Below are 25,544 nucleotides of genomic sequence, written 5' to 3' on the forward strand. Positions count from 1 at the left end.
TGTTTTTATCCCCAGGGTTGTTGACTCTATCACTCTTTAGTGAAGAAGATTTAAAGCTTTTAAGCCAGAGATTAAAGAGCTAATGGAAATTGGCATGCCACTGGAAAATGAATTTTCAAATGAGAACTCACTGTTCCCAACAGCAAAACCCAACAAAACTCCCACAAAATAAAACCAAACCTCAGAAATGAATGATACTGTGTCCAAATTTCTATACAAATGCAATGAAATAACAAGCTTTTGAGGGTGGATGACTTGTACAACTATTCTTATTACTAATGATCAAATGTATTCATTGAGATAACTAATATTTACTGCATACCTGTCATGAAGCAGGTGCCATATCAGGCTCTAGTGATGACAAAAAGTAGCAAAACATGGGAGATGTCATCACCCTGTCCTTCAGGAGCTTGTAGTAGAGCATTGATTGTGTCACCAACTTTGCAATGTTTACTGCTATGTGTGCTTTATGTACAGTCGCTCATTCAATCATTACAACAAGTTCCTTTGAAACAGGTGTAAGGAACCAAGGAACAGAGAAATTGAATAACTTGCCGCTTAAGTAAGAGGGAGAATTGAGACCTGAACAAGGAAGTCTGGCTCTATATCTATGCTTTTTGCCCATGATGCTCCACTCCTTGGCTGCGAAGACTGACTTGGCTTGCATGCAGTCCACCTGTGAGGAGAGTATAGACAGTGAGGCTTGCTTTCTGGATTGCTTACCGGCTGTCCCCTGGAGGGACGTGTCTTTGTGCCTTTCCATAAGGTGTGGAGGCTGAGTCAATATATTCTATTTAAAAACCAAAGTACATGAGTTATCTTTCAGTCTGGAATTAAGGGTAGCTTATCAGTCTATATATAGAACATTTATTTTCCCTTCCTTCTTGATGGAAATGGGGAGAGATGAAAAGCTTGTTTGTGCAGGTTAACTGACTTAATAAGTGAGGATTTTACTTCTTGTTTTTAAGTGGGAACAAAATTCTGATTTTTTCTCTATTGTCCTAGAAGGTGACATAATCAATGAACTTTAGAAAAATGTCTAAGAGCTGGACAGAGGGCTATTTGTGAGAGATAGGAGAAGACTAGGGTTAAAACGGAGGACACTAACCAAGTTCAACTCTGTCACTAACTACTATACCCATGGGTAAATTTCTTCTCTTTTCTGTTGTCTCATTTATAAAATAAAATAGTAATGAGATGTATTATTCCAGCCTTTTTTTAAAATTTATTTTTAGTTGTAGTTGGACACAATACCATTATTTTGTTTATTTATTTTTATGTGGTACTAGGATTGAAGCCAGGGTCTTGCACATGCCAGCGAGCACTCTATCACTGAGCCACAACCCCATCCCCTATTCCAGCCTTTTTTATGAGGAATGAGTAAAATAAGAAGATTCTATCACATTGTAGGTGCTGGCTGCTGTGATTATTGTTATGGGTATTTTATAACATTTTTTTTCAAAGTCTCTGGAATTGCCTCCACTTCCTTGTCCGTCCCCTTATCAAACTGTGCTTTCAGAGATAGGCTAGTAGTGGGTGCTGACTCATTCTCTAAGGGGGGGGCGCAGAGTCACAGGATATTATTATTATTAATAATAATTATTAATAATATAATAATATTAATAATATAATAATAATTTTTATTTTTGTGGGGCTGGGGATTGAACCCAGGGCCTTGTGCATGTGTTGCAAGCACTTTACAACCGACTATATCCCCAGCTCTGAAATATTAATCTGAGATTAATATTGAGCACTCGAGAGTTATAAAGAGTCCTAAGTAAATAGCCACAAGAAAACCAAGATAGAAGGAGCATCTCTTTTTTATGACATTACTAGTGATCTGAAAACTTTCAGGCTCTCTCCAAAGCAGCGGCAGTAGAGGAATAATAATCTTTCATTTAGCTCACATTGCAATGAATCAACATTCCTATACCTGCCTTTGGAGTCTATTAATTTTTTTATTATTATTAACAGAAATTGGATAGCTTCATGTGCAATAGGAATAATTTCAAATGCAGAGATAGCGGCACATAGACATCAAACCCTCTTTTCAGGACCAGGGTGATTTTTCACCATCACTTGGGAAATTTGTTATTCAGTCTGTAGAGGTTGAGTCCAGGGCGGTGGTTAGTTAGTCTGATCGTTATTGATCGTATCACAGCAGATGCATACACTCTTGCTTTCTTAGTGGACTTGACGCCTTCCTTATTGTTTAAAATTCCTCTTATTTTATCCTTCCATATGGTCAAAGAAATATAATTAATTCTACATGATAAGGCACAGTTTGGAAGCTCCCCTAAATGTGGCTTGATCCCCATGACAGGGTTTAGATAGATTAATAATTAATATACCTTCAGAACACCCCCTACCCAAAGGATGAACTTGGGGTCTCAAGGAAAGCCAGACGGCCTAAGATCGTGGGCTTCAGATGTGCAGGCTAGCTCCTCTTGGGTTCCGTTTATTCTCCAGATTGTCTGCTCATCTGTCCCTTCTGCAGGTGGCCTTCACTTTAGCTTTATAACTAGATTGTAAAGTTCTGATGAAAGCCTCCTACCTGGCTCCCTTGGGGGACCTGAGGAAAGGCTAACATTTGCATATAACTGAATACTCAGGGCAGCCGGGAAGTAAACACCATTCTAATATTCATCATGGCATTAATGTTTCCTCTCTCCTTGCCTTTATGTGAGCGTCTCTTTGTTGAAGACTCTGAGGTGGGGTTAGGATGGTGACTTGACTATGGCAGGTCCACCTAGGTCGGCACGGACCTGACTGCCATATTATTCATTTTACTTTGGCGGAGGGTCAGGAAGAGTGGCCTCCCCTTGTCCTCTCACACACCGTTGAGTATGCACAGGAGTGGAGAGCTGGGTCAGGAGTGTCTGAAATGGGGAAAGAGAAGAACTCAGGGTCGAGAGGAGCTGCCTTTCCAGAGTTGAGCGTGGTGGTCTTCCAGCTTACCGTTCTAATAGCACTGCTTGCTAGCTCTGCCAGGACCAGGTGTGTGCTGTGGACCAGGTACTATTCCAAGTCTCGCGTGTCCCATGAGGTCAGTAACAATACCCGTCAACATGTTCACCATGAGGTATGAGTTCACCTGTGCACTAGTAGGTGCCCTCAAAAGATTCCTATCATTATTATTACCATATAAGAATGGCAAGTCCACCATGCCCAAGGTCTTACTTGAAATTTAAAAATATTTCTGACGACAACCTCATGAGGAAGGTTTTAGTTCCTCATTTTATAGATGAGGAAACTGAGGCTCAGAGAAACTGTGTAACTTCCACAGGCTGAACATTTGTCACTTTATCCAAGAACTCTCTCTGTTGCAAGAGTAATACCTGAGGCATGACACTCTGTCCCTCTGTACTGGAGCCAAGACGTCTTTGTACAGCACACAGAAGTGCTGACTGGGGTGGTTCCCGACTTCCTCTCTCTCTCCCACCGTTGTTGGAAATATTCCCATGCAGCTCCTCACTAGGATGCAAGGCTCCCCCTCCCCCAGCTCCCGCAGAGTCACTTCTGTGTCAGTGAAATCTTTTTATGTGAAGTATTTGGGAAGCAGCAGAAGGAAAAAGCAATCACGGCAAACAAATTAATATTGTGCCTCCACTTTCTCCTGAGGCTTTTCTGCCACAGATGAGAGAGGAATGGAGAGAGGTTGCCACCTGTTGTTGGGGTTCTGAATCATTAAGGGTATTTTTGAGTTATAGTGTATGCGGTCCACCATGCCTTTATCAAAGAATCCGTGGCTTTCTTTCTGTGCCTTAAGAGCTGAAAACGTGCTTCTTTAAATATACTTACAGAGCCACTTTCCACACTCACACCCTTGCCCCGCCTCAGTCCTGACTCAGTATGTCACTCATAAATCCCTTTGCTGACCAGGCCCTGCAGGGGTGAAGAATGCTGGGAGCACAGAGCCACCCCTGTGTGTCAGACGAGGTCCTTTCTTTTTGTGCATCCTGGGTTACACTTGAGATGTGATAGTGACCTACCTTTCGGTTTGCAAGTGACCTGGTTTTGACAGCAAATCCAGCGGTTCCCCTGGCCCTGGATGCCCATGCATGTGGCACGGGTCCCTTGTATTCCTCAGCTAATCTGAGAAAAACTGAGTGATGGTCGCTTCACTTTTGTTTGTCTTTCTTTCTGGTGCCCCATAAGGACACGGAGAAATGGATGATCTCACTGAGTACACAGATCATAGGAGAAAAGCCCCAGACAGTTAGTGGTCCCATGTGGGCCATCGTTTATCCCAGGGCAGTGTGAACACTCATGATGGTGTCTTGTGCTGTGGAGAGCAGTGATTTATGCAGCCAGCATTGCCTTGTGGGAGGAACCTGGGAGGGGTCCGGCGAGGAAGAGAGTCACTTCCCCCTCCTCTCTCCCTTCCCATCAGCCTCAGACCTGGCTGACTCTGTGAGAGGTTGCAGTATCTCTTTTATACTTTCAAGGTGGTCTTAATGCAGGGTATTGGGGAGGAGGGAGGAAGCAGAGAGGAGAGAGATACAGATTCTTTTTGATCTTGCCCTTCTCCAAGTCATTTCTCCACTTGTTTAAAAAAAAAAAAAAAGTCACACACACACACATCTGGGGGGTTACTTTTGCATTTGTCTGATATTTACTGAAAGGTACAAAGTTTACTTCTCACACCCCTGGGAAGATATTTACTTATATTTGTTACTTTAATTTGTTCATTCGTTTGTTATTACCTTAAACATTCTATTCACTCCTCAATGCTAGGCCACTGGGTGGTGCTGGAAATTTCAACTAGAAAAGAAATTCAAGAAGGAATAGCATTAAAATGTAAAGTAATGCTTTCTTCCCTATAGCCAGCTATCTACCCAGCCATCCATCTATTCATCTATCTATCTTGGTGCTCATGAGACCTCTCTGAACTTGACAGTGGTTGAACTTGTTGGTGAACAGCTGATGCTCATTGGACCTGAGATCGTGACCTGAATTGATGTTGATGTTGGTTGAAACTCTACCCTATAACCTCCCTTGAGCTCGCCATACACAACTCGGTTGAGTCATTTCATTATACGGATGCTCAGATGTTCCTAATGAGCTGGCTTATTTTCACTTTGCAGCCCAAACAGAGAGATTAAAGCATTAAAGCAAAATGCATTTAGTTTTAAAATGTTTTAGTTGAGCTCAAATATTCAGATCATTGGAAAATACTTTATAAAATTCATAGAAGTTAGAACTGTGAACTCTTTTAGAATTATACTTACGAAGTTAGAAGTGATTCCCCTACTATACAGGTATATATATTTAAATGCTAGAATTTTTAATGTTTTTATTATAAAGAAATGATCGTTGTTTGAGGAGATAGTGTTTACCCTAATTTGAACATTGCACAATTTATTACATCTATCAAAATCTCACATAGTACCTCACATAAATATGCATAACTTTTATATATTTGTTAAAATTTAAAAAAACAATGCTCCTAATTCAAATGATATCCAGTTATACCAATTCATTTTAATCTTAGATAGAACTAGACTTCTGGAGTTGGGGTTTATCCAAAGCCTTATTACAAGTTTGGGGGAGTTTTAGGAGAGCTTATTTTTGTCTTCCTTGCTTCTAGTTATATATTTTTCTCCCAGTGAATTACTTCGGATCTTCAGTGATTCCCCCGTGCCCATAGCAACCCTTATATATACTTCCAAAAAGCTGCTTCCTCTAGACATTTGGGTGTGTTGCCCACTTTACTGAAGATTTGGGCGGGGAGAGAGGAATTTATATCGCAGATATGAAGCAAATTCAAATTGGTTACTAGACACAGCTGTTCTTCCCAATTTTCCAAATTGCTGCTCCTGAACTTGAACCTCCCTCTTGTCAATTGATACCCATTTCTTTTCTTCCTCCTTTTTCGGGCTTTTCTTTCTATTTTCTTTGCCCCCTCTCTTTCAGAGTATGAAATCAGCCTTTCCCCATTTTACTGTATTTATTTTTTTTTTTAAATCTTGTTTTTAATGCAGAGCATTAAATTTCTAACACCCAGTTCCAACAGCCCAGTGAAGTCTGGGATCTCCACTTGCAGCTTCAAGAGGGTGGTCTAATCAGAAATGATGCTTTGAAAATCCCTTTGACCTAAATTCTCAGACAATGGCCACAATGGAGGTGGGAGAAGTAGAGTGTGTTCTGGGTACCATATGTAGAAGAAAGGGCAAAACTCCCTGCTTTGAGCTAATGGGATTTGAATCATGGCTGCTTTACTTCCTGGCTGTGTGACCTAGGACAAATTAGTTAACTTTTCTGTGCCTGTTTCTTCTCTCTAAAGTGAGAATTATACTACTGTCTTGCAAGTTTTGGAAAAGAATAAAATGGAATGATGTCTCTAACGCACCTGGCTAAATGCAGGCACTTAAAAATGTTAGTTTCCTTTTCCTTTTAAGGGAGAAACACTTTCCTTGAGGGTTACCTATGCAAACATTAAATATTTATAAATTGCATAATTCAAGAAAAATAAAACTCGAAAAGACAACTTTAGATTTTTGATGAAAAATAATCATCTCATTTGCCTTTTGTGCAAGTCTGTATTTTTAATGTGCTGGACTGGGTCTGCTTTTGGGTGTTGAAGTGTGATTCTCAGCAGTGTGACACTTGCGGCCTTATGGGTGATGGAAATATTGGGTTTCGATGTGTGATTTGAGACAACTGGAGTGACTGAAGAGTGACTGATGAGGCTTGTAACTGTCCCTGAGGTATTGTTTTGAAGTGGGCCCATTGGGAGCTGTATGGATAATGAGGAGATAAACACCAGGCTGAGGCTTTGTGGCTTGGTCTGATGGCCCTCACACAGCACAGTGAAGAATGGATATCTTACCAGTGGAAAGGACTCACCATATGCTTCTCCTCAAAAGTTGAGTAGAATATAGGTCTGAATGAGTAAGTGGTCCTTATTGATATTCTTGTCAATTAGGCTGATTTAAACTATCGGCAGTTTGTATACTTCTTTTGGATTTTAAATTCCGGGATTCCAGAGCTTGTGTTAGAAACAGTGGTGGCTACATTATTCATAATATTTCATGTTCTTAGGGGCAAGAAAGAATAGTCCAAAGGCTTACACAACAGATTCCCCCCCCACCCGTCATCCAGTTGATTGACTGCCAAATCTAGCCTGTCACTTGTTTTTGTACCTGTAACTTGCTTTGTTAAAGAATGATTTTTGAATATTTAAAGGGTGATAAAAAAAGAAAAATATATGACAGAGATTATATATAGCTTTCCAAAGCTAAAATATCTGCCCTCTGGCCCTTTATAGAAAAGGTTGCTTTTCCCTGGTCTGGAGAGTGTGAAATGGCTCATCCAATATCATTGTTGAAGGCGAAATGTAATGGTATGGATTTTTCAGTTGTAATCTGGTTTGTGACAGCCACCGTGTGTGTGCCTGTTTAAACAAAGCTTAGTGGATATTGCTGATAACCACATTTCAATATTTGTATCTTGCCCTCTCTGCGTAGGGTTATCCCAGCTTTGCCCTGGGCTCTGAGTCTCTATTGTTGTTCTAGAACGTAGCTTATATGTCTGCCACCTCCTCTCTACCTGCCCCTCTCACACAGCTAACCCATGTAGACAGCGTGGACTTGAACTAGGAATGACAGCACTTCCTTCCTCCCTACTGGCCTGAAGGGGCGTGGCAGGGTCAGCTCCAGAAGGGCTGGAGAGGAGTTTTTCATCTTGTTCTGCTCCTGCCGTAGCTGGAGGAGGGCTTTTAGGTGTGTATGTCATTGGTGTAGAAATGTCAGCCCAGGGAGGGGGGCAGTTGTGAGCCTGTAGTGTGTAGACTCTCTCAGCAGTGGGGCCTGCGTTAGACTCTGAAAAAATGGGCAGAGTTTGCATAAGTGAAGGAACAGAGGAACAAGGGAGCATGTCACGAGGTGTCCTGACTGGAGTGGAGACTTAATATGGTGAGAGATGAGAATGGGCCATAATTCGGGCCAATTTAGTGACATTTTAAAGACATGAAATTTCAAATCCAGTAGGTAACATTGGAATTTATTTTAGAAAAGAACAAAGTGTGTGTGTGTGTGTGTGTGTGTGTGTGTGTGAGAGAGAGAGAGAGAGAGAGAGAGAGAGGAAGTGTACATACTATAGCCATGCTCCGCATGTTTCAGGCAACCATGGGCCACATAGATGATGGTGGTCCCATTGGCTTACAAAACCCAGTGACATTGTAACAATTTCAGCTTATGTAAGTACACTCTATGATGTTCATGCAATGACAAAGTCACCTAACAATGTATTTCTCAGAACTGTCCCTGTCATTAAAAAGCGCAACTGTCTTTGTTAAACCTTAACAAACAGACATTGGGCTAAGGATATTGATTACATGGGCCATCCATCTCACTTAATCCTTCAACAATTTTTGGAGGAAGATCTCCTCCCTGGTTTAACAGACTTAGAGTGGTTGAATTCACTTGCTCAAGGTTGTAAAGTTAATAATAGGCCGAACCAATATGACCTGACCTTAGAGCCTAAGTACTTAACTCCTGTGCTATTGAAACTAATTCAGTATGAAACATTCTAACAAGACAGGAAAAGGGGAGGGAGGTAGGGGGGAGAGAGAGAGAGGTAGAGAGAGAGAGAGAGAGAGAAGAGAAGAGAGAAGCAATTGAAACCTGCCTTTCAAAAATGATCAGAGTGAACATTCTAGAGCATTCTATGTGTCTGCATGACAATATGTAGATGTTTTGCATAACTCAGCCTGCTATGTGTCTGCACATTTAATATAAATGGCACCATGCCCTATATCCTAGTTTCCCCCTCCATTTAAAACTCATTTTCTAATTTTCACAAATGGATGCGTGATATTTCGCTTTACGACGGTACCCTCATTCACTTAACCAGTATTGCTAGATCACTGCAGATTCTTAAGCAGGGGAGCAATTTATTGGAAGATTAAAAACAAAACAAAACATTTTCAATGAGTCTCATGCTTTTCCCCTTCCTTTGCAGCACGCCCTTGATGCTGACAATGCGGGAGTCAGTCCCATAGGAAACTCCTCCAACAGCAACAGTCACTGGGACCTGGGAAGTGCCTTTTTCTTTGCTGGAACCGTCATCACCACCATAGGTATCCATTCGTTTGCTACTGTCCTTCTGTCTGTGGGCTGTCCCTAGTGATGGCTGGTCAGCATTCAGTCCTGAGTACAAGTAGTTCAAGGTACAAGTAGTCAAGGTTGAAAAGAGGCTCATGAAACACTGCCAAATGAAGAGGCACTGTGGTGGCTTTCAATAAAAAGCAAAGTGGAATAAGAATCTCCTTTCAGAATGAGAGGCTAGGGAGCTTTTAGTTTGAAAGCACTGAAGGAAAAGGCTAGTGTGGAAAATATGAGTTAGTTGAACTCAGTCTGCTCAGTTGAGCTCAAATTTTCTTTTTAATGATTGTACTTCTTACTAAAGTTCTACAGAGTTTGTTTTGAAAAACAACACTCCCTGTTCCTGTCCCATTTTTTCACCTTCCAAGAGACAACTACTTTCATGTCTTTTTGATGATTTCAGTGTTCATCTCCTTGAATTTAAATACCGCATTTGTATTGAGACCTCTGGAATTTGGGGCTTAGCCGTTATTTCTGGACTTCCCACGTGGAAGTGGAGGAGAAGGAGTTAGTTCACTTTCTTCCTCTCCACATGGCTGCAGAAGGGCTCTTTTCCTGTCTTCCTGATACAGTTTGATTAGATTAGAGTTGAACCTTTGCCTTGGGTTGACTAGGTAAATGCTTTTTGCAACTAGTCACATGGTGAACTATGATCCCTCCTCCTCCTCTTCCTCGTCCTTCTTTTTATTTTCAGTACCAGGAATTGAAATCAGGGGTACACTACTGCTGAGCTGTATCCCCCACCTTTTTCTTTTTTAAATTTGAGTTGCCAAGACTGGCCTTGAACTTGTGATCCTCTTTAGTCTCAGTCTCTGGAGTTGCTTGGACTACAGGTGTGCACCACCACACCTGGCTATGATTACTTCTTTCCTGCACCAATTTTTGTCTTATTTTATTTGTGTGTGTGAGTGAGTGTATGTGTTTTGACACTTGAGGAGTTTTGTACTTTTGTCTTAGGAGCTAGCTTTATAAGAGTATACAATAACCACAGTGTTCGACTCATTAGCTAGGATAGGTCAGATCCCTGTTATAGGAGATGGCACCTTTTCCTCCACTCCTTTCCCATGACATGATGTTAGTCAACACCACCTATTAAATGTTTGCTATCCAATGATTAGATATGCTTATGCTTCTATTATGTGATTTGCTGGCTTTAAGGGATAACTCTCGGCTCTCAGCTCTTCCATATTATGCAGTTAAGGGAACTTACTCAGCATCTCAAGTCCCTTTCCCACCTGAACCAACTGCCATGTCATTCAACATACAACAGTTTACACTCTGTTCTGTTACCCTGATGCTCCCATTGGCTTTAGATGTAGTTTTATATTTTCACTACTACCCTTTCTGTTCCTGTGTGTGTGTGTGTGTGTGTGTGTGTGTTTATTATAATGCCTACTCTGCCACGTACACCTACTAATTTTATTTTTCTTTCTGGGAGCACCAGGGGTTATATTTCCCTTCCTAATTTGTTCCTGAGTTTCTTAGGTCACTTTCAATCTTCACTTGTCATCTCTCACTCCTTCCCTGATTTCTTGTTAAACAATGTAATTGTTCCTCTCTAGCCCAGCGGCCCTGGCGCTGTTCAGCATCACCTACTTGGCTGGCAGTCATTCTAAGTAGTTGCCTTATGAGTGGCTCAGGATGCAGTATTCCCTGGGATCTTGCAGTGCTTAGGGTGGCAGGCTTCACAGACAGCTTGGGGGAGACGACTGGCTGACTCACCTTTTCATTTACACTGGTCTTGTGGATGTCCTTGTGCTGTCTTTTGATGTTAGTGTCCGTGGAGTAACCTGAGGCTGGCCTGCCCTATTTTTCTCCTTTCATCTTCTTATTTTTCTTTTGAATTTTGAGATGGGTTCTTGATGAGTTGGTGAGGCTGGCTTTGAGCTTTTGATCCTCCTGCCTCAGCCTCCCGAGTCACTGGGATTATAGGCATGTGCCACCGTGCCCGGCTTGCCCTTTTATTTTGATCTTGATATTTTAGTTGAGCTTCTTAAAAGATTATCTCCTTATATAACCCTACTGGGTTTTGTCCCTTTTATTTCAAGAAAGTCTTCTTGATGGTCACTTTTAAACAATTTCTCTGCTGTGTGCTTTTGGTTTTATTCTTCAGGGACCCCAACCACACGTCTTTCGTGTCTGACTTCTGTGTCTATCATTTTTCTTCTACTTTGTTTGTAACTCTGAAGATGTGTTTTTTTTTTTTTTTTTTTTACTACTACCGTGTGTGTGTGTGTGTGTGTGTGTGTGTGTGTGTGTGTGTTTTCATAATGCCTACTCTGCCATATGCTCTGGGAGCATCAGGGGTTATATTTCCCTTCCTATTTTGTTCCTGAATTCAATTTTCACTTGTCCTCTCACACTCCCTCCCTGATTTCTTACACTCTGCTCCATAGTTTCTCCGTGAAGGCTACCATTTTTGTCTAGTTTGGGCAACATTTTTCTGGTGTCTTTAATCCACTGGAGAGTTTTGTTACTCTTTTCATATTTTCCCTTATAAATCCTTTATATTTATGCTGGCTCAGCTTCTTCTTAAAACACTTAAACCCCTCCCTCCAAACTGGGCCATCCTGGGCCAGCGATTTGTCACATGTTTTGGAGGCTGGGTGAGGAGGTCAGGTGAGGCGGGGCCTGCAGATAGCACTTCCCAAGCTTTCTTCGTCTCCACTGCTCATTTCTGAGACAGAGTACCTCTCCCAAGTGTGGCCCCTCTATGTTTTTCTCTGTAGAGTCCCGCTGCTTCTGTTTCCTGAACCAGGTCAGTTTCAGGGTGGTTTCTGCTCTCCCTCTTCACCCTTTACTCCACACGTGGTGCAACCAACGACATCTCTTTTAACGTTCAAGTTGCGAGCCTCTCCGAGCCTCACCTTTGTACGTGGGCATGTGCTGGCGCTCTCTGAGGTTTGCCTGGGTCGGGCCCTTTCATGGTTCTTTGTGTTTTTTTCTATTTTTTTTTTTGCCCATTTGGCTTCCGTCCATTCTCAGCTTCTTTGGGTGGTCCTTACACTCATTCTGTAATCTCTGGATTCTGTTCCTCTTGCAGTTCTGTAGAAAGTGAGTTTGAGGCGTTTCTGCCCCATACCACGGTGAAGGGGCTCTCATTCTGAAGACAGGGAGGCCCAGCTCCCACCCGCCCCTGCCCGTGATGGCCCGCCCTCGCCCTCCAGGAGCCCTCTGTCCTCCAAGTGGGAGGACTCCTTCATTAAAACCTGCGATACTTTCTGGGAGGAACTTCCCATCCTGTTTCTCTCTGGAGCTCAGCTATGCCTTCCAGAAAGTTCTTTCCTTTGATGCACAGCTTAGTCTGTCGACTTCTTATTGGTGCATACATGTTTTAGAGGCACAAATTTTTGGTTTTGTTTTTAAATCCGGCCTTTAGGACCTAGCCGCCTCTACCTTGGTGAAATTGAGAAAGTTACATGCAACAAGAATGTTCAGGTTGAAAGACAACTGTCATTCTTACTTAGAAAGTCTTTGTGTCAGACAGGGTTCTTCAGAGAGTTAGAAGCAATAGGGTGTGTGTGTATGTGTGTGTGTGTGTGTGTGTGTTTGGTGTGTATAATATACATATATGTACGGATTTATGGATTTTCTAGGGAAATAGACTCACATTCATTGACCCAGAGAAACCCGTGGTGTCAGTCTCAGTCCAAGGCTCCAAGGCTGAAGGCCTGAGAAACTAGGGGGCTGTGGGTATAAATCCAGGAATCCCAAAGCTGGAGAACCTATAGTTCTGATGTCCACAGGCAGGAGAGGAAGGGTGTGGTCCAGCCCTGGGAGACAGAGTGGAAATCCTTTTTTTCTCTGTCTTTTCTGTTTTATGCCCCTCCCCTCCAGCTGACTGAATATTACCTACCCACTTTGTGGACAGAGCTTCCCACTCAGCCCACCAATGCCAATCTCCTCACAGACACACCTAGAAATCATGCTTCACCAGTTCCTTAGTCCAGTCAAGTTGACAATTAAAATTAGCTGTCGCTGTCTCTTGATCTAAATATATGGCATACTAGATTTACATTTGCAAATCTGAAAATACGTTAACATCGACAATTACAAGTGTTCTCGGTGTCCTTTACACCCATGGATGTGTGGACTAGTGGGACTTTCTGACGCCCCAGTCCAAGTTAGGTCATGTTAGTACATGACTGCTCAGCACCCAAGAAAGGAATTACATGGCCTGACACCACTCGATGTATGGGCATCAAGTGTGATAGATCCCAGCAACCCCTGAGGACATCTCTGTAGTTGATGGAGAAGAATGTCAGGTTGGGTTGTGTTTGACAGTCTGGTTATTAAGATGGGGAAATGTGTCTTGCATTTTGGAAGATTTGTTGTAAAATAAGCAATATTGAGAAAGTCTGGGTCATTCTTAGAGGTACGTTTCGAAAAATGTTATCCAGTACTCAGATATTGGACCCATGAGACAATAGTATATGTTGAAGAAGACAGAAGAAGAAAACTTAATTTTCTTGTTTTATGACATGGCAAAATTACTGGTCTCTTTGATGCACTGAAAAACATTATAGCTACACTGAAATGACCTTCTTCATGGTATTTATCGGGTCAACTTGTTAGGAACTGGGAACCTGGTTTATCCAACTGTGTTTGCTGACTTCCTCTCTTTCTTATTGGAGGTAAATCTGGACAGAAGCCTAGGTAACTGCCATTCATTTTCTTGCCTTGATAGATTGTTCTGCTAGAATTTTCTAATACTAAACAAACACAGTAATAAAAGGGCAGTGGTAAATGGGTCCTGCTCACTTCCTTCGAATTCTGGATGGAGTTGCTCATGAAATGTTGATAAATAGATGTTAAATCTCTTACTTCCTAAGGTCAATGTGTTTCCTTTTTTTCTTTTTCCTTTCTTCTTTCATCTTCTTTTCTCTTATTTATTTATTTTTTCTGAAGACAGTTCTCATTGGATTTTCTACTACCTGTGCTTCCCCCACCCCCAGAAAAAATGTCCTAACTAATTCACAGTCACGGGTCAGGGCTCGTAGAGGTCCAGTCAGTTCTTCTGACCTCATGACCAGTGCTGCTGGCCACTGTAGCTGGCATTCTTACACCATCTTTGGGTCATATGCTCTTGATTTAAAGTCTTAGGCAAAGCCATCCTAGCTGGTGACCCTCTAGGTTCATGTACCCATATCCTGGCTACCTGGGAGGCTGTTCCCACTATGTGGGAGGAAGGATATTGTGTCACACAAATTATGTGCAGGATGGGAATCTTTCCCAAATTCAGAGGGCTGTGTACACAAACAGGAAGCTATTATAAAACAAGCATGCTAACAAAAATAAAACCCTACTCAAGTATACTTTAGCATCATGTACAGAGTTAGCACTGGAGATTGAGTCTTTGTTCTATTCATTCTATTTTTTTCCTTACTCTCTTTATCTTAAAAAATAAAGTATTACAAATTGAACACCACTTAACTGGCTAATTTTACCCCCAGAGTAGAGGATCTTAAGAAAGTCGTAAAGTTAGAGAATTCCAAAGAGAACCGTAGTACAACATAAATAAGAATAATGAGGTTCAGAAATAATTGTTTTTCTAATTACTGAGTGGTAAATTCACTCATTGCATGTGATAGTAAGGGTTATAAGAAAACTCAGGGCCCAGTAATTTTTCCAGTTCTTCATAAGGAATTTCCACTACTTAGGAGCTAGGAAAATGGAGCAGCTGCGGTGAAGAACTGTATTCTCATTAATTGTGAAATACACAAATATCAACCTGCTTGCCTGAGTTCATATAGTTTGTGACATAATGATGTTTGTATTTCCTCATACTATTAGTGATGTTGGAACATTAGAGTTCTTTGAAAAGTGTGTCTTTGATGGTTTCCTTTGGATCCACTATCCACTGTAATGACTTCTTGTAGGAGACCTAAGCTCTTCTACTCTTGTAATACTCTTAACACCACAATGAAAATCTTTGGGCAGGAAGTATGGTTTTCATCTCTGGTTGCTTCCTTGGAAAGATTCCCATGGGATTGCCCAGTCAAAGGGCATGGACCATTTAAGACCTCACCAAATTGCTTTCAAGAAAGACTCTCATGAGCAGCATGAGGTTAGATACTTTCCATATGCAAAAAAATGCTCATTATTTAGAATGGAGAGAGAGAGAGAGAGAGAAGAGAGATATCTCAGGAATAATAAGGTCTTTTCTGAAAAGCAGCACTACTACTCAATTTCAGAGGTTTCTTTTATCTGAGGATATCAAATACTTCTTTTTAAAAAAGCTTTTCTCATGCTGAGAAATTGGAAAGATTTATACTTGTAGAGTTGATCTTCCATATCTACAGGTTTGCATCCATGGGTTCAACCAACTGTGGATCGAATATATTCAAAAGAAAAAAAAACGCATCTATATTGAATGTGTACAGAAGGTTTTTCCTTGTCACTATTACCTAAGCAATATAGAATAACAATTATTTGCATAGCATTTACATTAGGTGTTACAAGTAATTTAGAGGTGGTTTAAATTATATGGAAGGTGCTGGGCACTTATAGCTCAGTGGCAGAGCACTTGCCTAGCCTGTATAAGGCACTGGGTTTGATCCTCAGCACCACATAAAAATAATTAAACAAAACAAAGGTATTATGTTCATTTACAACTAAAGCAATTTTAAAAAATAAAATATATTGGAGGATGTACATAGGTTTATGTGCAAATACTAAGCCATTTTATAGAAAGGACTTATGCACCTGTGCATTTTGCTATCTGCAGAGGGTCCTGGACTCAATCCCCTGTGAAAATTGAGGAACAACTGTAAAGCAGAGAGAATATATTTTCACATTTCTGAAACTAGTAGCCATACCAGAAGGAAGACCAGATTCTGCTCAGTCTTTGCCGAGAGTACCCTGCACCCTTTTTCTTTGTTCCATAACTAATTCTGATGCAAGAAAGTCCCATCTGTCTTTGATTGTTGACTCTGCTACTGGATTCCTAGCAAGTAGTTTTTCTAAACTTGAGCAACGATGCTCATTCCTTGTGAAGATGCTTTTCCATAAACCACAATTTGTAGAAGGGCAGCAAATTATTTCATTCTTATCAATAGCTATGAAATGCAATTATATTTTAGTCTTTGAGGCACTTTCAGATTGGGTCAGCTGGCTCTACCTGCATCAAACAGAGCCCTTGGTCAGGTCCCAGGTGGATTGAATATATTCAAAAGAAAAAAATGCATCTGTTTTGAATGTGTACAGAAGGTTTTTCCTTGTTATTATTCCCTAAACAATATAGAATAACAATATTATGATGGCGTCACTTGCAGCCTCTGTTAAGGATTATACCTCAAAAAAAAAAAAAAAAAAAATCGAGGCAGCTACTTGTACTTATCCAGCATTTAGATTGGCTGTTTAACTCAGGGTCAATGGAAACAGCAGTCATTGAGCCTAATATTTACTAAATGCTTACCAGGTATTGGGCTCCATGCTGCACATACATGATCTTATTTAATCCTGCAATAACAACACGAGGTAGGTTCTGTACTTTTATCTTTGGGAAGACTAAGGCCCAGAGATGTTAAGTAACTTGCCCATTATCTCATAGTTAGTAAGCAATGGAACCCAGGGTCATTCACCAGGACCAGCTACTTAATTTATGGGGCCCAGTGCAAAATGAAAATACATTCCCTTGTTAAAAAGAACGTCAAGCTGGCGACAGGAGAGCATTAAACCAAGCATGAAGGCCTTCTAAGAGTGAGGCCTGGTGTGATTGCAGTTTGCACATCCATCAGGCAGACTGCCTGCACACTCTTAACCAAACAGCGGGGGCTGAATACTACATAGCTTGGTAAAGATTTAACTTTGGTGTGTAAATAGCAAATGGAAGCTTCTATGTGTGTTGTGTGTCTTGGTCATGAATCCTCTTCAAACACCAGCTCTCTTCACAAAAGACTTGGGACTGTCTTCTAGCTCATGGTGACAGAGCCGAGGCCCCCCTGGTCCTGCTCATTGGTAACAGCTTCTTTGGGTGTGTCCCTGCTGGGATGGTGTCTTTTGCTAAAAATCACCATAAGACATTTGATGGAGGAACTTCTTGGATACCTTGTGCTTTACTTAAATCCAGTTCTAGTGTTCTGGGCTTGTTCTATGAACAATTGCATGTCCAGCAGCTGTCACCCCACTTATTTCTCAGCCTTGATTGCCTCTAGTTGTCCAAGACACACCCATACCTCAGATCCAGCCATGGGCCCACCTGAATCATTGAGTCAGCTCAGCTCAAGGTACAGACATTTTGTCCCTTGTCCTGGTGCTATGGGAGAACAGTGGGGTTGCCAGAAGGAAAATAGGAACCAACCATCTGTTTTTCCCTGGGGCTGCTTAGTTTTTCTGTAGTTGTATTGATTAGGAGTGATCCCTTCCCACATAAAACCTCAGGGCCAGATGATAACTGTGAACCCTTACTGAGTGCTTGCTTTCTACTATGCTTTGCTTGTATTTAATCTTCAGGTGTAACTCATGCTTCACATGTAACTCATTTAATCTTTAAAGGCTTACAGGTAGGTGATTTAATAGTTCCATCTTTCAGAGGAAGGCAGTGAGGCAGGGAGATTGAATAACTTGCCCAGATCTAGGGTCAGTAACTGGAAAAGTCGGAGCAGGAACCCATGCCATCTCTAGTTCTAGAGCCCCAATGTAATGTTCAAACCTTACTTCAGAATTTCACCAAGCATTCTGGAAGGATGGGCAGGGCAGCTCAGCAGGCCTGGTACAACTAGAGCCCCAAATCCAGGAATGGAGACTTGCATTGCCTCTGAGAAAAGCTCCAAAGTGCAAATTCTAGAATTTTCCCAGAGTGACAGTGTGGAGGGTCGAACAGTTCCTCCATATAGATCACCAGAGGCATGGAACACAGATGCACACAGGCCTGTGCCTGAGATGTAGCACTGCTCAAGAATGGAGATCACATTCTGTCCCCTATGGAGCAAGTCTCCAAAGAAAGAGGCTGTAAAATATATTTAAAGACTTATAATTACGAGTGCACGTGTCTAAGAACTTCCTTTAATTTTGTTATAGTGTTCTAGCCTGAAAACACTAGCAATTGTAACAATAATAATGAGATATATATATATGTTTTTTGCATTGGCGTAGTACTTTACAGTTTGCTGAATTTTCCCTGCATTAAAAAAAAAAAAAATCTCTCCACCACTAGGAGAAGTTGAGTGGGTCTAAGGACAACCTGATAGCATACAGTCAAATAAGTCTCCATCTCCTCACTTCTATCTGAGGCTCCTTGGGCGACACTGATGTGCCCTGAGCACAGTTCTTTACCCAAGAGGTAGATAAGGGGTCATCTCTGAATGCTGGAGGAAGCACATAGCTCTTGTGCCTCATATGCCAATTCATTTGCAGCAGATTCAAAGCTTCAATTTGCCTGCATCTGCAATATGTTTCTTTCTGTAACACTCAGACTAAAAGGAAATCTATTTTCCCTAAGATTGAGCAATTGTGAGACCGCCAAGCTAGAGTCTTCAATATCTCCACAAGTTTCTAGAATGTTTCCAAGGGTCATCATGAACCCAGTACAAAGTGACATGGTAGAAGCACAATGTTTTTTTCTTTCCAACAGGGCTCGATTAATGTAATTCAGAGTATTCTAGAGTAGAGTGCTTGGAAAAATTATTTTTCCTAAATTCCTGAAAACACTTGAGAAAAGTTACCAAACTTTATTTATTTGTTTATTTTTTGCCCGTTTTAATCAAAACGGTGGTGAAAAAAAGAAATATAAGATTAGAAAGTCTTGCTTGAATACTCATTTAAGAAATGAAAACTGTAATTTAAATAATTTGTGATAAGAGGTTTGAGTGATTCTGGACAGAAAATTGAGAAGGAAAATAGCCGAGTGACTCATCTGCAAAGGGCAAAGTCATCAGAAGCCCTCGGGGTCTGCAGGAGAAGGACTGATAGACAGTCCTCAGCCTCATTCTGTGCTATGCTTCGCTTCATTCCCAGTGTGTTCATGACTGTGGACCCAATAACTTACACATGGCTTAGATTCAGAAACAGGCCCCACAGGAGCTACCCAAATTTGGACCAGACTCGTTAGCATAAGGTTGTGATGCTGGGGCCTGGGGTTGTGGCTCCGTGGTAGAGTGCTCTCCTAGCATGCACAGGCACTGGGTTTGATCCTCAGCACCACATAAATGTAAAACAAAGAAGTTGTATCCACCTAAAAACTTAAGAATAAATATTTTTTAAAAAAAGATTGTGATGCTAACTGGCATGAAAATAAAAAACAAATAATTGAGGCTCTCGTCCTATGTAAATTGTACTAACCCTATAAGCTTTTGTCTCCCAGTAATACTTTTTTTTTTAAGCCCCATTCATATAGAATGGGCCCAGTATACAGTTTAGCTACTTATATAAATGCAAAACTCTTAAGCATGCAGAAATTGGTGTTTTCAAAGCATTTTTCAAAATTCACATTCATAGAAGGATTCGCTTGTATTCAGACCTCCACTTCACCAGCAAACATTTATCGAGTACTGCTTGCCCTTGGTGCAAGAAGTGGTGGGTGGAGAGGCAGAACTCAGGGGTGGAGAGGCAGAACTCAGAGATGGTGTGGAGTTCCCAGTAAAGAGAAAAAAAGAGCCAGGCACAGCTAGACTTCCCCATCAATGGGGAAAGAGGTACAAAATCTTTGTTTCTGTTTACTGTTGCCCGGCTTCCCAGGATAGGACTGTAGAAATCATAGGTCCTATCTGAGTTTGAACTAGACTAGATTTCCTCTCCAATGGTTAGCACCAATTACTCTACAAAAGCAGATGTTGAAGACAGCCACAGTCCGTCCAGGTGAAGAGGATGCCCACCAGATAGTACTGTACAGAAGAAGCCCTGTCTAATCTAAACAGGCAATGGTGAAACCTTTCCAGATGTTCAGTTTACCCAAACCAATCGTGTCCATGATGTTTGGTGTTTCTGAAGAGCAACATTCACTATCAGAAATGCAATTCTGGGTGGACACAAATAATTTCTTAAGATTTATGAAAACTTAAAACTATTTAAACTTGGAACAATGTTTCGTATATGGCCTTCAAAATGGAATTCTATTCCCTAAGACTCATGAAGTGGGGGAGATGAACAAATCTTTAAAAAAAAAAGTCTGTGGATTCTTTGGTCAATAGTCTACTTTCTCTTCCATTTCACCTGTCTTCCTCTCTCTTTCTGATATTTCTCACCAGGGTATGGGAATATTGCACCAAGCACTGAAGGAGGCAAAATCTTTTGTATTTTATATGCCATCTTTGGGATTCCACTCTTTGGTTTCTTATTGGCTGGAATTGGAGACCAACTTGGAACCATCTTTGGGAAAAGCATTGCAAGAGTGGAGAAGGTCTTTCGAGTGAGTACTGCGTCTATTTAACTTTAACGTCTGCCATCTGGTGGCTTCACTCCAGTAGGATGCAGAAGGCCTTATCAGGGGCACCATTCATTTTTACCGAAATAATGTGTAACGTTAAGATTGTGTTTTCCGTTTTGACCAATGGCAATCATAGGTAGCTGTGCCTAAATGCCCTGTTGTTTGAGTAGCTTCCTACTATAGAGAGGTATTTCAGGGATGAAGAGACAAGAGGGTTAGGTATGAATTTGCCAACCCAGATTTTATGAAGAGATGAGGCATACTCAGTGTCTTAGTCTGTTTATGCTGCTATAACAAAATACCTGAGACAGGGTGAATTGAAGAGAAGGAAATTTATTTCTCATAATTTGGAGGCTTGGAGTCTGAAATCAAGGTGTTGGCAGGTTTGGTTGTCTGGTGAGGGGCCTGTTCTCACCTTTCAAGGTGGTGGCTTCTAGTGGCATTCTCTGGAAGAGAAGATTGTTGAGTCCTTATAAAGGAGAAGGGATGGAAGGTGAGAAGGATATAACACTGCATGAGACCTCTTGTATAAGGGCCTTATTCTGATTCGTGAGGTGGAGCCCTCAGAAGCTAATCACCTTTTAAAGGCCTCACCTCTTAGTACTAGCATATGGACCATTAAGTTTCAACACCTGAGTCTTGGAGGGGACTCATTCAAACCATAGCATTTAGCTCTCCTTAAAGATGGAAGATGGTTTCCTTAGTGTTTTTTCCATGAAGCAGAGAATTGTAAATCCATCCACTTTGCCACAGGAGCTCCTGCACTCCTTTGTATTCCTGTGCACAGTGTCTCTAGGCGGATTCTGGTTTCTTTGAGGCCAGCCTTCTCTGAACTCTGTCCTGTGCCTCTCTCCTTGGGGCTCCTCCCTGTTCTGCCTGCCACTGCTGAGTGTTCCCTCAGTAATGACACTCGGAGCCTACTTCATGCTAAGGGGTATAGGATGTTATGACCTTAGTGAGTCTTCTTTTTTTCCCTCTTGGAAATATTTACCTTTACACGATGGACAGAAATCTCAAGCTATGGAATTTGTTTACTAAAGGTGATGTGCCTAGCACCAGTGACAGGCATGTGAGGTGCTTGTTATTGGACTGAGGTTTCCCAACACCTTTAGTTGTCACCTGTTCATATGCTTTCCTGAGACTCTTGTTTAACGTAGGCTTAAGGTCATTTCTACTGTCTTATTCAGTGTCGGCCTGATTCAAATATCCTAGATCTTCATCTTTCTTATGATGACTTATTATTATTATCATTCTGTTAGTTGGCAGTACTGCACGTTGAACCCAGGGGCACTGTATTACTGAGCTACATCCCAGCTTTTTAAAATTTTATATTTGAGATGGGGTTCTTGCTAAATTGCTGAGGCTGACCTTGAACTTGTGATCCTCCTGCTTCAGCCTCGCAAGTCACCGGGATTAAAGGTGTGAGCCACTGGCAGATGACTTAATTTTTAAAATAACATTTTTTGGGGGGTTTATTTTGATTTTCAAATTGATTCTTTTTAGTTATATATGATAGCAGAATCCATTGTGATATAATTATACAAGAATGGAATATATCTGATTCTAGTTAGAGTTCCATTCTTATGGATGTACATGGAAAACTATATCAGATTCATTCCATTGTCTTTCCTTTGCTTGTCTCCCTTTCTTCCCTTCATTCCCCATTGTCTAATCTACTGTACTTCTACTCTTCCCTTCAATGCCCCCGACTTTATGGTGGGTTAGCTTCCACCTATTAGAGAAAACATTCAAACTTTATTTTTTGGGGACTGACTTACTTTACTTAGCATGATAGTCTCCAGATCCATCCATTTATTGGCAAATGTTATTCTTCTTAGTGGCTGAGTAATATTCCATTGTGTATATATACCACATTTTCTTTATCCATTCATCTGTTGAAGGTCACCTAGGTTGGTTCCATAGCTTAGCTATTGTGAATTGAGCTGCTATAAATATTCATGTGGCTGCCTTGCTGTAGTATGCTGATTTAAAGTCCTTTGGATATAAACTGAGGAGTGGGATAACTGGGTCAAATAGTGGTTCCAGTCCTATTTTTTCTTAGGAATCCCCCGCTAGCAACCTTTCCCCCACATCCTTGCCAACATTTATTGTTACTTGTCTTCTTGATAATTGCCACTCTGACTGGAGTAAGATGGAATCTCAGTCTAGTTTTAGTTTGCATTTCTCTACTTGCTATAGATGTTGAACATTTTATCACATGTTTGTTGACCATTTTAGAATCTGGCAATGATGGGTGAAGACCGTAGATGGTGAGCCCTAAAGCTGTGCTCCCCTTGCCCCCACAGGATAAGAACTCTCAGATTTTGACCTTACACTTGTCTCTGAAATCATGATTTATACTTTTCTTTAGCAGAAGGCAGGAAAAGCTACTGGCCAGCAGTTCGATAGCGTGTTGTGTTTTAGTAGGAGGGAGAAGACTGAGGCACCGTAGCTGGTCTGGGGTTGCATTGAGAAGCCCCGTGATTCTGGGAAAGTTGCCTCAGTTTACCCACTGGCTACAGGGAACAAATTCAAATCTGCTTTAGAAGGTTTTGGTGATGATTAAATAGAATAATGTGTGGGAAAGAGCTTGGCACAGGGCCAGACACTCTGCTTGCTCTGAGAGAAGGGCTCCTTGGCAGGCTAGTCACTCACTCGCTCAGGTTTTATCTGCGTAGCTCTGTGTGTGTGAGTTTTCCTGGAATGTCCCGCAGTCTTTGCTGCCCGGGTGCTGGCTGCCCAGCAACCTCATTAGAACAAGCACCTGGGCTCCTCGCTGGTCACCATGGAAACCGCCACACTGGCCTTCTCGGCCTCTCAGATGTTTAGGGCTCCCTGAGCCAAGGCGGCCCTCTCTCCCAGAGCCATTTTGAACTTCTCAGAGTGGCCTCTTAGCCATTGTCGAATGGCCCTTTGAGTTAGGGAAAAAAAAGAAAAAAAACACACCAAAAAATGAATCCAGCCGATGAAATGGAGCAATGACTGACCTGGTAGGCTTATTTTTATGTAGCTTCTTGGGCTCTCAGTTTCCTTAGTTGTAGAAGAAAGGGGTGGACTAAATGTTTCTCAAAACTCCCTTGAGCAAATAAAGTAAAATGAAGAAAATTAGTTTCTGTATTCTAAATGAGAGAAGAGGTTTCAGTCATTTTAATCCATCTGCTACCAGATTGGGGGACTGAGTTTTCCCTAATGAATTTCAGACGACAAGCAGCGTGTGCTGTGGAACACACACTGAGTGTGTCCTTCCCCTTAGAGGAATGATCTGGTTGGATCCTTCAGTGGACTTGGGGGCAGAGCCATTTCATTTTTATGCACTGGTCCATGCATTGCGACAGGAGATGGGACGTCTTGCAGGAAGGCGAGTCAGACGTCTGCTATTGAATGGGCAGCACGCGACGGATGTACTGACCAATGTCGGAGGGGGCTGTTGGCAGGGCTGACCAAATCCCAGGAGGGCTGCGTACTTGCCGAACACACAGTGGTTCCCTTGTTGTGCGTGAGATTGTGGCAGAAAATCTGAAAGCTCTTGGCCATTCCTGTAAGCTACATTTAAAAGGCCAGTTGCTTAGGTAGGTGGCTGGGCAATGAAACTGTACAAACCAGCAAAACTTGGAGCTGGGAATTCCCAGTTCCCATGGGGAAGGCTTGTTTACAAAAAAAACAAAAACAAAAACAAAAACAAAAACAAAAACAAAAACAAAAACAAACTGCATGATGATTATTAGGTCTCTTTCTTTGCCTGCTAGGTTTTCTTTCAGCTCTTGGGAGGAGAGGACTTTTTTTGTGGAGAAAATGTATACTATGAGCACAACCTTCCAAGTATCTGTGTTCCGAGGTGATTCTGGTTTCGATCCTTTTAACATATTCCAGGTCCGAGCCTCATTTTGAAGAGTAGCTGAGGGGTACTGCATGACTCAGGAATGCTTTTGGCTGAAGAATGATCAAATGCCTGAATGTTTTTTTTTTTTTTTTTTTTTTTTTTTAATGGAGTGAATAAATAAAAACTCTTTCTTCTCCCCTGGAGTTGAGAACTGAGAAATAGAGGAGTCAGACAGAGATAAAAATGTCAGCCTACAGCTGACCAGCTGACCAGCTGACCAGAGAATACAACTTTGTCTCTTTGCCAAAGGACTTACTAGTTTTCTCTTGCTGTGTCACAAACGACCACAGACATGGAAGCTTCAAACTTCCATTGGTTGTGTCTCACCTTTGTAGGTCAGTGGTCCTGTGGGCTTGGATGATAGGTGTGCTCAACATATCGCAAGACCAAAATCAAGGTGTGAGCCAGACTGGGCTCTCGATCCTGGGAAGAATCTGCTTCCAGGCTCATGCAGGTTTTGGCAAAAAAAAAAAAAAAAAAAAAAATAGCCTCTATGGTTGTAGAGCTGAGATGCAAAATCCTCCTCATGCTTTGACTCTGTCTGACTCCCCTCAGGCTGAGTTGGAGGAAGTTCTCTGTTCTTAAAGGCTCAGGTGATCACATCAGGCCTGGGAGGATAATCTCCCTGCCTTGGGGTCAACTGTACCACGTTTTTATCATGCAGTTGAGGGGGGGGTGATATCTAGTCATATCACAGGTTCTGGGGACTAGGGTGGTTTGTCCTGGGGGGCCGTTTTTGACATTCCCCCTCTCATGCACTGAGTCATATGGTCGTAGGGCACAGACCTCCTTCACAAGGCAGCTCTTCCTCTAATCTTGCTACATCGTGGAGAGAAAAGCAGAGTGCACTGCTTTGTAGGAAGATGGTCCCAGACCTGAAGGTGCTCAGCTTCTGAGTCCTCCAGGTGCTCAGCTTCTAAGTCACCTGTGTGGTTGAACAGTGGGGATAGAGGCTCAGAGTGTTAAACTAGATTAAGTCCCTTCATATGGGGCAAGAAGCCAGAACAATGTCATGCCTTCTTATACCAATTCACAGTGGGCTGAGGATTTGGACACCTATTTATTTCACCTAGCAAGAAGCCTGAAGGTAGGTTGATTCAGGGTTGGTGCGTCAGCCCCACAGTGTCAGGTGTACCCCCATTTGTTCTCTGTTCTCTTTTTCTTGTTACCTTATGGTTGCAAGATAGTTGCC

At 41.8% G+C, this 25,544-nt stretch overlaps 1 protein-coding gene across 1 annotated transcript in view; it reads left to right on the top strand.

The window, feature by feature from the left end:
* The window catches only part of Kcnk10 (potassium two pore domain channel subfamily K member 10), a 120,742-nt gene that overhangs the window by 57,989 nt on the left and 37,209 nt on the right, over nucleotides 1-25,544 (top strand). The window contains exons 3-4 of the mRNA XM_077109013.1: nucleotides 8,965-9,082; nucleotides 20,294-20,454. Coding sequence (XP_076965128.1) covers nucleotides 8,965-9,082; nucleotides 20,294-20,454 — 279 coding nt within the window. The remainder of the gene's footprint in view (nucleotides 1-8,964; nucleotides 9,083-20,293; nucleotides 20,455-25,544) is intronic.

The sequence above is a fragment of the Callospermophilus lateralis genome, chromosome 3 (assembly GCF_048772815.1).
Source record: "Callospermophilus lateralis isolate mCalLat2 chromosome 3, mCalLat2.hap1, whole genome shotgun sequence".
Classification (NCBI taxonomy): domain Eukaryota; kingdom Metazoa; phylum Chordata; class Mammalia; order Rodentia; family Sciuridae; genus Callospermophilus; species Callospermophilus lateralis.